This window comes from Pongo pygmaeus, chromosome 4 (assembly GCF_028885625.2).
Source record: "Pongo pygmaeus isolate AG05252 chromosome 4, NHGRI_mPonPyg2-v2.0_pri, whole genome shotgun sequence".
Taxonomy (NCBI): domain Eukaryota; kingdom Metazoa; phylum Chordata; class Mammalia; order Primates; family Hominidae; genus Pongo; species Pongo pygmaeus.
Genome location: NC_072377.2, coordinates 115,707,592 through 115,724,499, shown reverse-complemented (window position 1 = coordinate 115,724,499; position 16,908 = coordinate 115,707,592). Strand labels below are relative to the sequence as shown.

The 16,908-nt window shown below is 36.8% G+C and overlaps 1 protein-coding gene across 2 annotated transcripts in view; it reads right to left on the bottom strand.

Annotated features, from left to right (window-relative positions):
• Positions 1-1,395: 1,395 nt before the first annotated feature.
• The window catches only part of CAMK4 (calcium/calmodulin dependent protein kinase IV), a 262,172-nt gene continuing 246,659 nt past the window's right edge, over positions 1,396-16,908 (bottom strand). For both annotated transcript variants that reach the window (XM_054488028.2, XM_063665128.1), the window contains 3 exons: positions 16,662-16,788; positions 12,181-12,333; positions 1,396-11,093 (listed from right to left, as the gene is read on the bottom strand). In XM_054488028.2, the coding sequence (XP_054344003.1) occupies positions 10,653-11,093; positions 12,181-12,333; positions 16,662-16,788 (721 nt within the window). In that variant the 3' untranslated portion in view covers positions 1,396-10,652. The remainder of the gene's footprint in view (positions 11,094-12,180; positions 12,334-16,661; positions 16,789-16,908) is intronic.

Here is a 16,908-nt window from a genome sequence, read left to right as displayed (position 1 = left end):
TACACCAAGTAACACTGGCCTTCAGGTCAAATTTCTACAATTAGTCTTCCAACATCCATTTTTTATAATGTCACGTACTCTTCAATTTCCTAGAAAACACCCCCAAACCGCCCCCAGAATGTATATATTTAATCACTGAATTGGGTTATCCAACCTGAATCCAAGAAGAAGCCACAGCTTTCATGTGGTCTGCCTCAGGCTTTGGGCAGCTGAGACAGCCCATGACTGTTGTGTCCCATCTGTAGGAAGTAGAAACTCACTGGTCAGTCACCACCATTGAAGAACACTGTAGCTCTACAACAGCAAATGGGCATGATTTTGATGAATTCTCTACAAACATTTTCTGTATGTACATTTATGCCCAGGCCAGACTTAATACAGTTACCTAAAAATATTGTAATATATCTTTGTATTTATTAAGTAGTCAATAGCACCATATTGTCAGGTTTTAAAAATGAAGTGTTCACAGCTCCGTTTTCAGTGCTCTTCAAATTAGAAGTTGGGAAGGTAGCCTATAATCTTGGTTGTGTAAACTTAAAATATTTACACTTTGTCCTCCAAATCTTACATGCTCTCGTGTTTGGCTAATGACTTGCAGCCTAAACTATTGGAGATTTAGGTTTCCTGTATGCAGTGCTGTTCCATTAATCTAATCCTCTATGCTGCTATCGAGCTGCTTATATCCTTTTAGTCCAGAAAGCTTTCAGCAACCCAGGAATAAAAATTTCTCCTTTAGGAAAGACTAGAAAACACATCCAGATAATGTCACATAAGCCTGAAAAGCCCAAGTAGGAAGTTTTCCTTTCTCAGTGTCTGCTAACTTATGATTTCTGTAACCTCACAGTAATTCTACTTCTTAGCTTCTCTTCCATCATTCAAATGCCAGTCAGTCTTGGTCCCTATCTTCTTTCATTTTATTTGTCTTCAGGAATAATGCCGCCATTCACTAATCACAGGCATTATCTGAAATAAAGAGGCAAGACAACTAAAAGTACACATACTAAATGTCTAAATGTCTCCCAAGTTTCTTGAAGATGGATGTAAAAATACTGCCTGCAATAAATGATATCAAAAGGAGCTTACAAAAGAGTATGTAAAGGGACAAAAGGGAGAGATGAAAAAGGACTTGACAGGAGCAGGTTGATGTTTGGAGAAACAAGTTCTGATGCTTTTAAATTTTGTTGTCTGAGACTTAGCTTCCTACAGGTTGTCTTTTGAAATCTAAACTTTCAGGTAGAATTCAATCAGAAATCCTGGGGGATTGCCTATTCAGGTCAAATAACTGAAAAGGTTGAAAAAATGATGTCAGCAATAACCTTGATTCGGTCCTCCACTGGCAACATTTTAGCAAGTACGTGATTTTTTGGAGTCACGAGACATTTTTCAGAAATTGGAGTCTTGCAAAACTTGAAATTATCTGTCATACTGTCATTTACTCTGTTGTGTCAGTGGAGACCTGGCCAATTCAGTTTTTGCTTTCAGTGACTGAGGCTTTGCTTTAACCTGGTGACTCCCAAAAATATCTTCGATGTGTTTGATGATTTTTATTTGGCTTAGAAGCACAGCAGATGAGCCAAGTATGTCAGGCTAGATGCTCTGAGGAAAGGCTGCACATGTACCTACCCAGAATAAGGAAGGAGCAAGGAAGTCTAACTCAATTGTGCACAAGATGAGATTCTGCTGTACACTGGCAACACTTCCCTGTGTATTTCAGCCTTTCACATTTAGTATTCTTCCTTCACCTCTGCCTTTCACTTTTCCACTCTATGATCAGGCCGGTTCTCAGCCAGACATACCCGCTACTTCTTCCCTACCTGCAAAGATTCACCCATCTTTCACATAGAGCCTGTGTTCCCATAAAGCTTTCCTTCACCATTCCTGGCAAAAGGGAGCTTTTCCCTCTTTCCATTCCTAGGGCTTATCATCTGCCTAAATGCAGCATAGGTTATATATGTACAGGTTGTATCTGTAAGGTTGGCTTTTCTCTCCAACTACAAAGCTCACTCCTGGAGGATAGCACTGGATTTAATTCATCTTTGACTCCTCCATGGCATATAATAGTTTCTCAGTGAAAGTTTACTGGGAAAATGGTTCCTGGAGTGGGCTGCTCCTGGGAAGCTTCAAAATTAGAAAATCACTTCCTTAAAGTGTGATTAGGATGTAGGCCTAATATCCCCTAAACTATGTTGTTTAGTTTCTGGGAGAAACATTAGCTATTGACTTTATTCATTTCTAAAGTATTTGTCCATCAATGATTGTCTTCAAACTAAGCAATCAAGAAGATGAGCAGGGGAGAATGTGGAATCTTAATCTACATTTTGTTATCTTTCCCCTCTCTCATTCCAGTAAAGTCTCTGCTACACACAACGATGCGGACTGACAGATGATTGATATCTTTTGTTCTGAGTTCTACAGCGGGTGTATCCTAGTGGCTATATTATTGATTGCTGTAATAATAGAGCAATAATATTGCTGTATATTATTTAGAGTTATAATTTTAGGTACTCCTAATAAGTTGATATTGCATTTTCTACTAAATATTTCATTTGTGACCTTTTGGTTACAGATGTTGAAAGTCAAACGGAAACACAAAGGTCGTGAATACCTATGTTTTTCTCCATATCTCCATCACTAGCTTCCCTTAAGGTGGATATTTTGGAATGAACAATTTCTCTGTGACAGAAATAGACTAAGACAAGGGCCCTTCTTGGATTTCTAAATACGTAAGGAAGGCAAAGGAAAGCATTTACTCAAGGCCCTCTCTTTTCAAAGAAATGAAATATGTAACACTCAGGAAAGCGTGGGGATTAGAAAATGGCTTTCTTACATAAAAGAGCTGGCTGTTTGCGTATTCCCTGAGCTATTGATGAGAAAGTCATTGTCATATAATGCCACAAAATAAAACATATTTCCTAAAATGATTAATGAAAATTCAATTGATATAAATTACTTCAGAATATTATGAGAGATTCAGAACCAAAGGGATCTTCTCATTTCTTAGCTTAGTAAGTAACAGCTGTAGATTGACTTAAATGTGAGCAAATGCCAGTGAAAGATGTCATTTACATAATTTTAAATGTAAGGATCAAATTTCTAAAACATGCTCAAAGTGCTAGAAATCTTTTTAATTCTACTCTCAACCAACCTAATTCATACTCTAAATTTCTTTTCTTCAGGAGTGATGCAATTTTGAGTTTTTAGTTCTGTAGGAAAATTTCACTAAGTTGTATCTCCAGCACAATTATTGTTGTGAGAGCATCTGCAACATAAAACAAAATTTTCCTAACTTCCTCAGAAGCAAATGGGAATAAGAACCTTAAGCTAAGGATAAAAAAAAAAAAAAAAAAAAAAACTGGAATATAGGAATCTGAATTCCTGCAGGTCACCAAAAAGGCATTGGGGTGCCATGAAAACCCAGGGTCATTGTTTTACTGTAAGGAGCCAGATAAACATTTTAGGCTTTGCAGTCCATATGGTCTCTGTTGAAAGTACTCAACTCCGCCTTGGCAACATAAAAGCAGCCACAAACAATATGTACATAAGTGAGCATGCCTGTGTTCCAATAAAAATGGGGCTTTGGTAGATTTGCTCTGTGAATCATAGGTTGCTTGAGTTCTGAAAACTTTTTTGGAGATTTGAGTTCAGTTCTTGGGGAATTACGTGGAAATTACTCTTTAAAAAAATACGCACGTAAGTTTTAATGTGTGTATCTCAAAGACGAGAGATAAAATGAATGACTGACATTCAAGTAAGAGCATAAATAACTAATTTGTTTACTAATATTCTCTTTTACTGATACCTTTAGTTCATTGGGCATAAGAAATCGCCTCAACCCCAACTCGGCTGTATCCACTCACTAAACTCATAAGACATTTAAAAATGTTGAAGGAAACACAGCAACATCTGTTGGACATGGAATGGACTACTATTACAATGTTTAGGCCTAACTCCTTAATCAATGGACATGTTACAACGTTCTTTTGGCTTATAGAGGACTTTTAAAATATTACTGAGACTTAAGGGTGCCATAAACAGAAAAACAAAATTACAAATTATGAATATGCCATTTTTTCTCTACGCTGCTGCATATTAACTGTATTGTAGGCATATAAAATAGGTCAGGTTAAAAGGAAGCAGTATGAGATGATAGTTTTCAATTTATAGTCATATATATATTTTTTTGACGGAGTTTCACTCTTGTTGCCAAGGCTGGAGTGCAGTGGCGTGATCTTGGCTCACTGCAACCTCTGCCTCCTGGGTTCAAGAGATTCTCTTGCCTCAGCCTCCTGAGTAGCTGAGATTACAGGTGCGTGCCACCACGCCCGGCTAATTTTTGTATTAGGAGTTTCACCACATTGGCCAGGCTGGTCTCAAACTCCTGACCTCAGGTCATCTGCCAACCTCGGCCTCCCAAAGTATTGGGATTACAGGCATGAGCCATCATGCCCAGCCTATAGTTATACTTAACTGTACCTTTACAAAACAGATGAACTGCTCTACATCTATCATGGAAAGGACAAACCTAGTAAATTTTTATCATTCACAAACTGTCAGAGTTGAGAGAGAGCTCAGGGAAAACAACAGCTTTCAAAAATTAGAATGTAAGTCTTGTATTTAAGTAGCCTGAAATAATCTTTTAAATGGAAAATAAAGATTAATCAGAGTGAAAATTAAATGTCATTTTTGACACAATGAATCACAAGCAAAGATTAAATGTATATATTCTATATCTATATGTTTTCCAGGTCAATCTTCAAAATGAGCTGAAAACAACTGTTTAGAATAGTGTGATTTTGCAGTCTTCGCATTGCTGTTTAGAGTATCAAACGAAATTCTGGGCCACAGATACCCTGCATTTCTCCAGTCTGGGATGCTCCTGTCAGGGCTTTAGAGATGGCCATAGGGATGGAACAAAACACTGATCTGGGATAAGGCATAGCAAACCAAGACACGAAAAGAGTAACCCATCGGTGGAATCTCATTTTTCCATTACTGACCAATGACAATATACCAATATTCAAATTGTATCACTTTCAATCAGAGGATGAGAAGAGGTTTTCTCCCACTTGGCTCACTTGAGCTCAACCAGGTAGATGCCTGGAGTCTTCTCTAGAGCAACATCTGATTCTTTCGAAGGAGTAAGACAGTTCACTTTCTCGGCAAGGCTTCTATTTTGCCCTGGTGGACCTCTGAGCCAGACGACAGGGAACAGACAGAGTTCTTGAAGGAAGTTAATATCACACAACCCAATCGTCTTGAGTACATCACAGAGCATTTATGAAAGTTGGAATTTTAAATAACCAAACATAAATTAATCAAGCTTGTTATTGCTCTCCAAGATAAGTATAGAAATGGCCAAGCTAATAACTTTCATTTGTAAAAAAAAAAAAAAAAAAAAAAAAAAAGAAATGGCCAAGCTTTATGAGCTGAGACTATATTATCTGATCTCAGGTAATAGCCACAAGGAGTAATAATGACAAAACTTGCTCTTAATATATTGGTCAAAATATAGAAAGAGGAAAACTGAACTTGGTTACTGTGGATGGTTGGCTGATATCTCTCCAGTGGTCTCTCTCCTTTTTTTTCTTATTTGCCAAGGAGACAAAAATTCACCCTGAGTGTGTCAAGGGAATAAAAGGACTTTGAAAAATTTTATAGGAAATTATTGGGTACATTTCTGTTTATCATGTGGTTATGAATATTGTAATACCAATAGTGAAATAACATGTACATAATTTTTTAAATGCAGACATACATAACATCTAACCATTAAACAATGTTCAACCAGTAAATGCTCAACTACTAGCAATGACCCTGATCAGGAACATATGCAGACACACATGACATCTAACCATTAAACAGTGTTCAACCAGTAAATGCTCAACTACTAGCAATGACCCTGATCAGGAACATATGCAGACACACATAACATCTAACCATTAAACAGTGTTCAACCAGTAAATGCTCAACTACTAGCAATGACCCTGATCAGGAACATATGCAGACACACATAACATCTAACCATTAAACAGTGTTCAACCAGTAAATGCTCAACTACTAGCAATGACCCTGATCAGGAACATATCAGTGATGAACATAAGGAAATTAGAATATGGACTAATAGGCAGGAATTACAAGGAAATTACAAATCCTTTTACATAGGTTACTATCTGGAAATTTTGCACCATCTAAAGTAAATCTAGACAACATGACTGAATACTTTGCAATGACAAATAAGTGACATAATGGCACTATGATTAATTGACTCTGCTATGTATATTTGTTAATTATACATTGAGTCAACCATCAAGAAAATGCTAGTGCTGATTCACTTTGTTGACGTTTTTTTTTTTAAAAAAAATTTGCTTTGCAAAAACAATTCTAAAACAAAATAAATGGCTTACTAAGTTTATCCTTTGCCTTTTCTGGCATTTACTTTTCTTCTTCCAACTTGCAATACAACCAGCTGCTTCTGTGCAATAAAAACTGATTTATGAAACAAAATGGCTCTCTCCAAATCTTCAGCCTGTAGGCAACCCACCATCAGTTACCATGCATGTGAAACAGGACATAGCGATTGCTAAACATTCTGAATTACAAAATATGTTTAAAATACTATGAAATTGAAGTCACAGTAAAAATTGTTCCTTTCTTTTTAAGTCTTCCACTAAAAATGACTATAGAACCTTGAGGATTATTCTAAAATCAGTATGTAAAAAATTTTCAAAGGTCTTTTGTTAAATCCATGTGTAATGGCAGTGTTGATTAAACCCTTCTAAGGAAATCTAAAAAATGCCAGCTAATAGTCGTTAGTCATATTCCCACTTTGAGGATAACTGGCATGATATCACCATCATTACACAATCTTCATCATGCAGATTTGGTATGGTTCATTAGATTTCCAGAAAGACATATTGCCTGTGATACAAGGATGGCATGCAGCTTAATCCAGGCCTCAAAATCAGATTCTATGTGCAGTTCTTCCTGAATGAAGACACATGGTTGGCTGAGAGTAGATTTTGGTAAGCAAGAATGCTATTGGCATCATGGCAGTACTCAGGAGACTCTAGGCTGTAGTCAAGACTCCAGGGCCCATCAGGAATCAGAGGGATTGGTCAGTAGATAATTTAGTAATGCCCGTTGTTTGAAGTCATGTTAGGAATCATTTCTCTGAAGTAAATGAATGGGCAGGAGTGGTCAATAAGCTTTTACTCAGTGTGTAACATTTCTGAAACACTTTCTTTGTGGCCTCCCACCCAGCTCCTCAATGCGAAAACTGAGGCCACTTAAATCTAAGCATAGAACTTCAAGTGTCACTTTGCTTAAAATAAAAAGTACTCTAGACTAGTGCTGTCTAATATGGTAGCCACTAGCCACATGTGACTATTGAGCACTTGATGTACCAAAGGCCTAACATACACTCCTGATTTTGAAAACAGTATAAAAATAAAGAATTCAAAATATCTCATTAAATTTTAATATTGACTATATATTGATAGGATAATTTGGATGACTTGGATTAAAAATACTATACTTTCATCTATTTTTCTTAAAATGTGACTAATAGAAAATCTTAAATGACATGTGCTTGCATTATATTTATATAATGCACTTGTTCTGGACAATTAAGTTCTACAACCATATTATTCTAATTTTTACCTATTTATGTGTCCTGGGACAAGTGAAATTACAGTTTGAGAAAAAATACTGGATTCCAATTAGACTTTGTTAATGGGGGAAATAATTCAAGACTGTCCTTCATGGTTATAAAAAAAAAAACAAAACCTAGTTTATGCTATGTAGCTGAACTTATCTCAAAATAAAAACCCACAATGTAATGTGATAAGTGTTAGCTCTAAAATGTAAAATGTAATTTATTGTTTGCTGAAATTTGAATTATTTTGCTTTGTGACTATATTGCCAATTAGGAGTGATGTTATGAAGTATTTTGTTAAATTAAATCTCTATTTGTCTACTATTATTTAGCTCAGTAATCTTTGAGATAGACAATACATTCCATTTTAACAAGCAATATAAACATTGGCTGTTCTTTCAAAAATGTTAACATAATTATCCTAACTTAGGATGTATGTATATGAAATCTCTGAATAATTTGACCGAAATGACCAACATTTTTGAAAGTTTGTTTCCTACTGAAACAATGAAATTAGTCACTATATAGTCATTATCAGAATCTAATCTTTAACATGAGTCAAAATTTAAAACTCCCATTAATTTTTTAAAAATGTAGTTTATAGGTTTAAAAAGATAGAGGGAATTATCAACTCTTGAGTACTCACGTGGAGGAATGGTATTATGCACTCATTTAAATGAGTAAATTCTAAAATATACATTGGCCATGGTATTTGCAACGTTGTTTCTATAGTTCTCAGGGCCAAACAATGCAGTGAGCCCTATCCTAGTGTTGAAATAATGTAACAACTGCCCTTGGAACAATACCGGGGTGGGCAGGGAGGAATGACTGTTCTGATCTTTCAGCTAATTGCCAAGTGCCACTTTCTAACAAGACCCCCTTCCCTCTCTTTGCTCTTCCAACACATATACGCGTGTCTGTGTGTGTGTGTGTGTGTGTGTGTGTGTGTGTGTGTGTGTGTGTTCAGTTTCATGGTAAAAAGTACAACAGGAAATTGATCCTCTTAAATGGAAATCTTAATGCTTAACAAAGAAGACATTCTTAAAGGTTAAAAATAGCAAGCCCCTTATAATGGACAACATGGGAATTCTGAGAGGGAATAATTAAATGAGGAAGGAAGGAAAGAGGGAATAAGAAAAGTGCTCTCTACTAGATAGTACAAATGAAACAAAACAAAAAATAATCTTCTGAGCCCAGATGATGTGCTTCTTCAGGGGCTCCATATCAGTGACCTGTCAGATTCTTAAACTATGAAAGATAAGAAGTCCTACCTTGTTTTCTTCCCATGAGAATAGTAGTAGAGGGAGATTTGTGATTGAAAAGAAGAATGTCTACTGAGGTCCAACAGCCTCTACAAACTGGAGCTTTAATTTCGTTTTCTAATTTAATAATTTTGAGGGAGAGCCAACATAATTTAAGATCTCTTTTTTAATGAGGATTTTTATGTGATAGTCATTTTTATTGTCTTTATTTGGTCTCTGAAAATAATTATTTTTTAAAATGAATTCTTTTTTAAAATTGAGAAAACCCACCAAAAATATGACACATAATTAATCTGATAAAATATTCATTTCAACTCAAACTAGAAATAAATTGGAGATATTTAGTGCGATTTCTATAAGGGGAAAGTGTTTCTATGAAAGTCAAAGAGAAATTAAATTTATTCTGGGAAAAATCATAATAAAATATTAGGTCTAATGTTCCAGCTTTTTAAGAGACTGATTTGAAATCAGTATTTTTCTTTATTTTTGTTTTTGTTTGTTTTTTAAGGTAAATAAATTGCATTGTGCTAAATTTATTGGCCGGCACATTCTCAACACTACATTGTAAAATGTGGGTACTTTCATTCCAAATACGAGAAAAAGACATACTAGCTTTTCATAAATAACTTTAGTTTACAAGTGATATGTGTAGATAACCATCAATTGGATAAAAAAAGAGCTTTGGTAAAGAATAATGTTTTCTTACTCTATTAAAGTCAATAATGAATAATCTTATAATGGAATATTATTCCTACTCTATGAAGACATTTTGGCACTAACCTGTGAAATAGATTTTTCTAAATATTTGCAACTTGGTAATTATAGAGTTTATCCATTAAAATGTTCTTATCTGTAAAGTTGTATAAATTCATGAGTAAATACAATTTTATCTGGAAAATGAAAAGGAATCAATCTTATCTTCATCAGTTTAAGTACAGTCTTACCTTCTTTTCTTCCCTGTTTATTACACCCTAAGCTTTATCTATCAGAAAGTCATCTTATTGGAGAGCAGGTGAAGGAAAGAATGGAACTCAGCATGAGTTTGTAAATTACTTCCTCCAGGGTTGTAAAATGGCAGAATCTTAGAACATTTTGGTTATTATTAATATAGTGTATATAAATAAGAATAAAATAAAGCATTCTCCACACAGGCTTTAGGGACATATGGCTTCATGGCCTTTAAGGATACTTCAATTTCTTACCATTCCAAGGGGAATTTTTTTTGCACATATGTACAACTATCATCTACAAGCATCTCTTTTTAAACAGTTTGAACACATCAATGATAAAAAGTAAAATGTTGTAAAAGTTATGGGAACATGTCTTTTTAGCACTACCTAGCATTAGCTAAGCAGTAGCTCAAAGGAATTACTGCCTTGTGAAGAAATCCAAAGGATGTAGGATGGCTAGGTTTTCAAAGCAAAAACAATTTGCTACTTATTCACTTCAAATATGTGCCACTGGTTGCTGAAAATGTATGCTTTTAAGTGTTGTGTTAACTTGCAAAATTTAACTCATTGGTATTAGGTATCCATTACATGCCATAGAAGACACTATTATTTTCATAAAGCAGTCACATGCATTGAAGTTAGAATTACCAACTGGTATATATGTATTTTTTTTGCACCTCAAAAACAGAATCACTATAGTACATATCATGCTTCCACACCTTTCTTGTTGAAGGACAAAGTACATAAAATGCCGGTGTTTGGCTTCCAGATCTGAAGGAAGCTGGTTTAGTACTCTGGCAGGATCACATCTTGCTGTGGAACTTCAAAGCCCACAACAGAGCTTCCTTGCCCTTCTCTGGGAGCTGCTGCTTCCTCCACAGTCTTCAGCTTCTCCTCTGCTAGGCCCTCCTCTAGTTCCAGGTCAGCCACCTTTATCCCATCCTCCACTACCTTGGGCACCATTTTGGGGGCCTCTTCAGCATTTATATCTGCACCTTTAACTTTCTCTAAGGCTTGCACCTTCATCAGCTCAGCCTGTGCCCCCTTAACTGCGGTTTGGGCCCCATCGCCTTGAATTTTCTCTCCTTCTGGAATAGCTTTCATGTCCTCGTTGCTGTCTTGAATTGGAGAAGGGTCTCGGCTAGCCTTGTGGCTCTCCTGGATGCTGCCATGGCTGCTGCTGGCACTTCCCAGGCGGGAAGAGGCCACCACAGCCTTCACCGCTGCCTGATTGGAAACAGAAGAGTGTCAAGTGTTACCTCTGCTTTAACACCCCAAATCAGAGCTCAACCCCAGCTTTGCTTTTAGGGATTCTGCTAAAGGTTAGTGTTAAAGTTTTCAAAGTACCTTATTCCTAGATGGTTTGCCAAAAGAAAATTTGGAGAATGAACAGTAAAACCTCTTTTATTTCAAATTAAATACAAATTAGTGTATTTAATCATCTGGACAACTGAAAGCCTGAATACATGTGTTTACCTGTGGCTAACCAATTTTTGAAAATTTTAATCTGTGTTTCCCAGTGTATTTGTTTTACGGAACACCAGTTCTGTGGATGTTAGTAGTTTTTACCATATGGATGTCATCATGGGGATATAAGAGTTCCGTGATCAAACTAGCTGGAGAAATCCTAGGTGAAGTCAATACTATTAATTTGGAGTATTTATAATTAATTTGACCATGGAACCTTTCAGATTTATTTAGTCTGTATCAGACTGTAAGCAATGGCTGCATAGGACCCTAATTCTGACCCCCAGCTGCTCTCTGAGATCCTCTACTTACATAGCTAGTCCTAAACACAGTTATGTAACAGAAAAGCTCCTAATCTCTATTTGATAGGTACTATATAAAATGATATATTTAGTTAAGTAATTTATTATATCACTTAAATTTTTAAATTTTTGTCAAGTAATTATTTATCTATATTAGTAAATATAGTTTCAAAAATTATTGCCCAAGTTTTACATATTCTGAAAGAAAACAACTTTCTGAATAAATATCAGTTTTTCCTGAACAATGCTGTTTAAGCAGTACACTTTAATTAGATGAGAAGCAGCAATAATATATTTGGTATGTAAATATCAACTTATAACAAATTTCCCTTTATTAATCATGTATTCCTTATGAGAGTATAGAAAACTTGAGTAGCTTTGTGTCAGCCTTATTGGAGTTTCAAAGCAGGATTTTCCCTGGTGCCTTAAGAAATAGATAATAGTATTAGATGAAGAACAGTAGAACTATTATTGATAGATCAAGATGAAATAAATTTTTTGAAAACAAAACAAAACAAAGCAAAACAAAATATATGCTATCTTACCTTAAGCTTACGCCGGGCATTGAATTCTTGGAGCTTCTTTTGAGCGGTATCCATGTGTACAAAATTGGCTGCTTTACCTGTGACCCACGGATGCTGGAGAGCTTGAAAGGTAGTCAGCCGTTTCTTTGGATCCAAAACAATTAATTTTCTGACCTGAAATAATAAAGAACCATAAACTTAGCGAGGTTTTTAGGATGACCTGGGCTTGCCCTCAGCTTACAAACTTCCAGATCTTATTCCATTTCCCAGCAGTACCACTAAATATATGTCAGAAAAAATTGTTTAAGTCCTCAGGGGCCACTGTAGGTAGGAACAGCTACAGGTAGCAGTAGCTGAGGGAGTATGAGAAGACAGAGCCATGTACCACCTGAGACCCCCAAAGTGGCAGATGGCTTTCCAACAGAAGTCAAGAAACAGCTCCTCACTTGCCTGTGGACGGGAAGTTCTTTGAAGGCAGAACCAGCAAAATAATTCTGGGCTGCGCTTCACAATCACCTAGAATTCAGAACTTAAAGTACATCTCTATGGCAACAGAATGGAATCATGCATGCATCATCATTCTTTCTGTGGGGATTAAATGGCAAACAAAAGGGAGAGCATCCCAGCACTTACGGAATACTACCTTATGTTTCTATCTTGGGGTTTATAGTTCTTTCTAACCCCTCGAGGGTACCTGAAGGACTAAGCCCAGAGTTTAAAAATCATTTTATAATCCAAGAAGTCAGTGGCTTGAGGGCATGATTTACTTAAAGAATGGAATCCAATCAATGGCAGCCAATTCTTGGAGGTTTACTCCTGCCTGTGAGGATGGGCACTCAATAAATTCCCAGGAAGGTCAGCAAATAAAATAATCCACAGTCCTGGGCTTAGTAGGGGTGACCTGATATGAGGTAGAGACTACTAGGAGTCAGGAAGTGTGTTCAAGCCCTGGTCATGTCACTCGCTACTTTTGTGACCCTAGATATAGACAAATATATAAACTGCCGGTGGACACCCCCTCAGGCCCTTTACTTACAGAATCTTATTTCCACTTTAATTCCTTTGTAATTGCTTCTTAGATGCATATATAACTTTTTAAAAACTCATGTAATCTTTTAGTAGCCTTATCATTTGGAACTACTAGTGCCAATTCATAAATGAGGGAAGCAGGGAAGCTCAGAAAGATTTAGTGGCTTGCCTCAAGTCAGACAATTTGGAATTGATGAAGCCTGTATTTAAACTCAGGTCTGTGTATGTCAGAGAGCATCTTGTGGCCACTACAGCATGATGTCTCCAAGGTGGTCAATCTCTCTGTACCTCGGCCTGCTCATGTGTAAAATAAGGAGCTCTGAATGATTGTAGGTCTCAGGTCTTTTCTAACTCTAATTACCTAAGAAAACGTGAACATAGGCTAAGGAAATCAGGCGGCAAGTCAAATGAGGAATAAATACTATCTGGTTCTCTCCACTTCCTTTCTGCAAAAGAATGTGTGTTTGGGCTAGATTTGTAGTGGGCAGAGACATGAGGCCTTTTAGGCTCAAAATCTGAGAGGACATGGAGGAAGGTAGGATGGTTAAGAGAAAGAAGGCATGGTCGTAAATAAAAATCTGATAGTAGTCATGGCTATTATCCGTTGAACAGGACTACTAATAATTTTATGTAAATGAGCCCTAATCCTTACAACATTTTTGACAATTAGGTATTTTCTTTTTATTTTCCAATCATTTTTCTCCTCTCCCTCCTCATTACTATCTTCCTCACAAAAATACAAAGAATTTATTGAAAGTCAACGTGCACCAAAAATTTATATACACCATTGTTAATCTTCACATTTGAAGATATTGATAACAATCCTAACTGAATTATTAGGAAACTTTCTGAAGGTCAGAATCACACTCAAAGCCTTGCCATTACCCTGCAGTACCCCTTACATCCAATTCCCCAACTCCTCAGCACTTAGTCTCTGCCGACGACACAACAGATGTGGGTTTTGCTAGTAAGTATACATTTATGGAGCTCAAGGATTCTTCCAGTTCTGAAGTTTTAAGCAGTGATAAACTAACATGGGATCTAGCTGAATTAAGGAACATCAGAGCTAACTCTCTTATTCACTTAATGTTTATTAAGGGTGAAAAGAAATGGACGGAGGGCTAAATAAGAGTACTATTATTAAGTTAGTTGATATTAGTTACTTAACATACATTATGTTCCTTAATTCTCACAACAACCTAGAGACAGATACAATTATCATCCTAGATGAGAAAACTAAAGCATAGCAAGGTTAGATCATGAGCCCGAGGTTACAATTCCAGGACATGACAAAGGGGGCACTTAAATCCAGGTGTGTCAGACTCTGAAACTTCATGGTGTACTTCCGGATCCATTGTTTCATCCAATAAACATTTACTGAGTCTGTCTTATATGCCTATGTGGTCCTAAGGTCTGGGTACACATGCTTTGTCCTGCCCCAGACTTAAAATCTAATTAGGGAGGACCATTAAATATATAAGTGATGACTGTTATGAACTGGGGAGTGCAGGGGGTAAAGGAAGATTTTGGCAGAAGGAACCAACTGTAGGTGGGAGGGACTGAAGGGGAAGGCCGACCATGCCTCCCAAGGGATGTCTAGTGGCAGCTGGGGCTTGAGAATAAGAGTTACCCGGTGTGTGTGTGTGTGTGTGTGTGTGTGTGTGTGTATGCATGTGTGTGTGTGTGTATGCATGTGTGTGTGTGTGTGTGTATGCATGTGCGTGTGTGTGTACATGCGTATGTGTAATGGAGAAGAAGGTGGGGAGGAGGAAAGAACATTACAGAGCAGAAGAAAGAGCCATGGCAATATCCTGAGCTACGCTGATGAGAAACTAGAAGTGTGGTGCACTAGAGTGAAAAGTGATCAAAGGAGACAGACGTGAAGTCAGTGATGGCACAGGAGAGAGTGGTAGGCCCCAGACCAGGCAGCGTCATGTAGATCTTGTTATGGGTTTTGGATTTTATCCTAAGATTCTTAAAGCAGGACAAGGACATGATGCGATTTATTTATAAGACCATCCCTCTGGATCCCGTGCAGACTGTATTTGAGAAATGCATGAGAAAAAGCAGGGAGATCAGATAGGAGGTTGGGGCAGTGGTCCGGGGGAGAGAACTGGATGGATTCAAGGGGTGTTTAGGAGCATGGGGTATGACTTGAGGAAGGAGTTGCAATGACATATCCATACATCACACATCACACACACTGACTTTTCCTAGTCATGCTGGAAAAGCCATGAGCCTTAGGGAATCTGTTCCATGAAGGAACACAGAGGGTAAGGAAGAAATGCTTGAAGAAAAAAAGAGCACAGGAAAGGGAGTCTGGACAACTGGATCAGCCCTAATAATGTCTTGCTGCTGGGAAGCTGTGTGACCTTAGCAGTCATTTCGCCTCTCTACTCTTTAGCATTCTCATCTTTAAAATGAGAGGAGGACTAGATGCCTCCTAAGACCTCTTCTACATCTAACCTTCTATGATTCAAAAGTCAGCTTTTGATTATGTCTGCGTGGTTGTTCTCTAGTGGATTGATGAGAAATGTTTCAATCTCATGTTAGCATCCTCTTTATTTTATAAGAGGTGAGTGACCTCCCCAGAAGGTATGGATTTCCTGAATGCAAACAAATGTCAATATTAACTTAAGTGAGAAGCAATATAAAAACAAACAAACAAAATGAACTATTAACACAGTGGAACATTCTTATAATGCCAATGATGCATAATTGGACTTATGATACTATCAGGATATTTTAATAAATTTGATGAAATTTCAGGAAGCAATATTGTTTTACTTGAAGTATATCTAGGCTGAGTGCAGTGGCTCACACTTGTAATCCCAGCACTTTGGGAGGCCACAGTGGGGGGATCACCTGAGGGCAGGAGTTTGAGACCAGCCTAGGCAACATAGCAAGACTCCATATTTCCAAAAAACTTTCAAAAATTAGCTGGGTGTGGTGGCATGCACCTGTGTCCCAGCTACTCAGGAGGTTGAGGTGGGAGGATTGCTTAAGCCCAGGAGTTGGAGGCTACAGTGAGCCATGATCATGCCATTACACTCCAGCCTGGGTGACAGTAAGACCTTGTCTCAAAAACAAACAAACAAAAAAGAAATGAAGTATATCTAAATTCTAGGCAATTGCAAGCCATGTTAAAACAGAATTCTGTGTAAATTGTGTTTGAATTCACCCAGCACAGCTTTCTTCATAAGCAAGGTTTTTATACTTATCGGGTAGTAAAAGCTCATTAATACTATAGTAATTGTAGTTTATGATAATTCAACTAGTGATGAGTCAAAAACATATCTAGTTTTTATTCTCTAAGGAAAATGTATTAATGAACTAATTTTATTAAAAATACTTTAAAATTGAAAGAAAATATGGTATTAATAAGATTAAAATTTTTAAAAATTGTACCGACCATTAATTAGTTAAAAATAAATTTATTTCATTTTGTTTCATTTTGTTTTGGTTACACTTACCAAGTCCTTGGCATTTAGAGATACTTCATCCCACCAGGGGGAGATAAAGTAATATTCACAATTCAGAATTCTCCTGAACATGAACTGATCGCCTCTTTCATCATAGAATGGTTCAAATCCACAAAGTCTAGAGGAACAAAATATAGAGAACAAAATATCTTTAAAAGCTCATGTATATTTCATCAAATTTCTGTAGGAATTCAGGACTGTTCTTTTTCACTGCTTCCTGCTATGGAAGCAAGTCTAC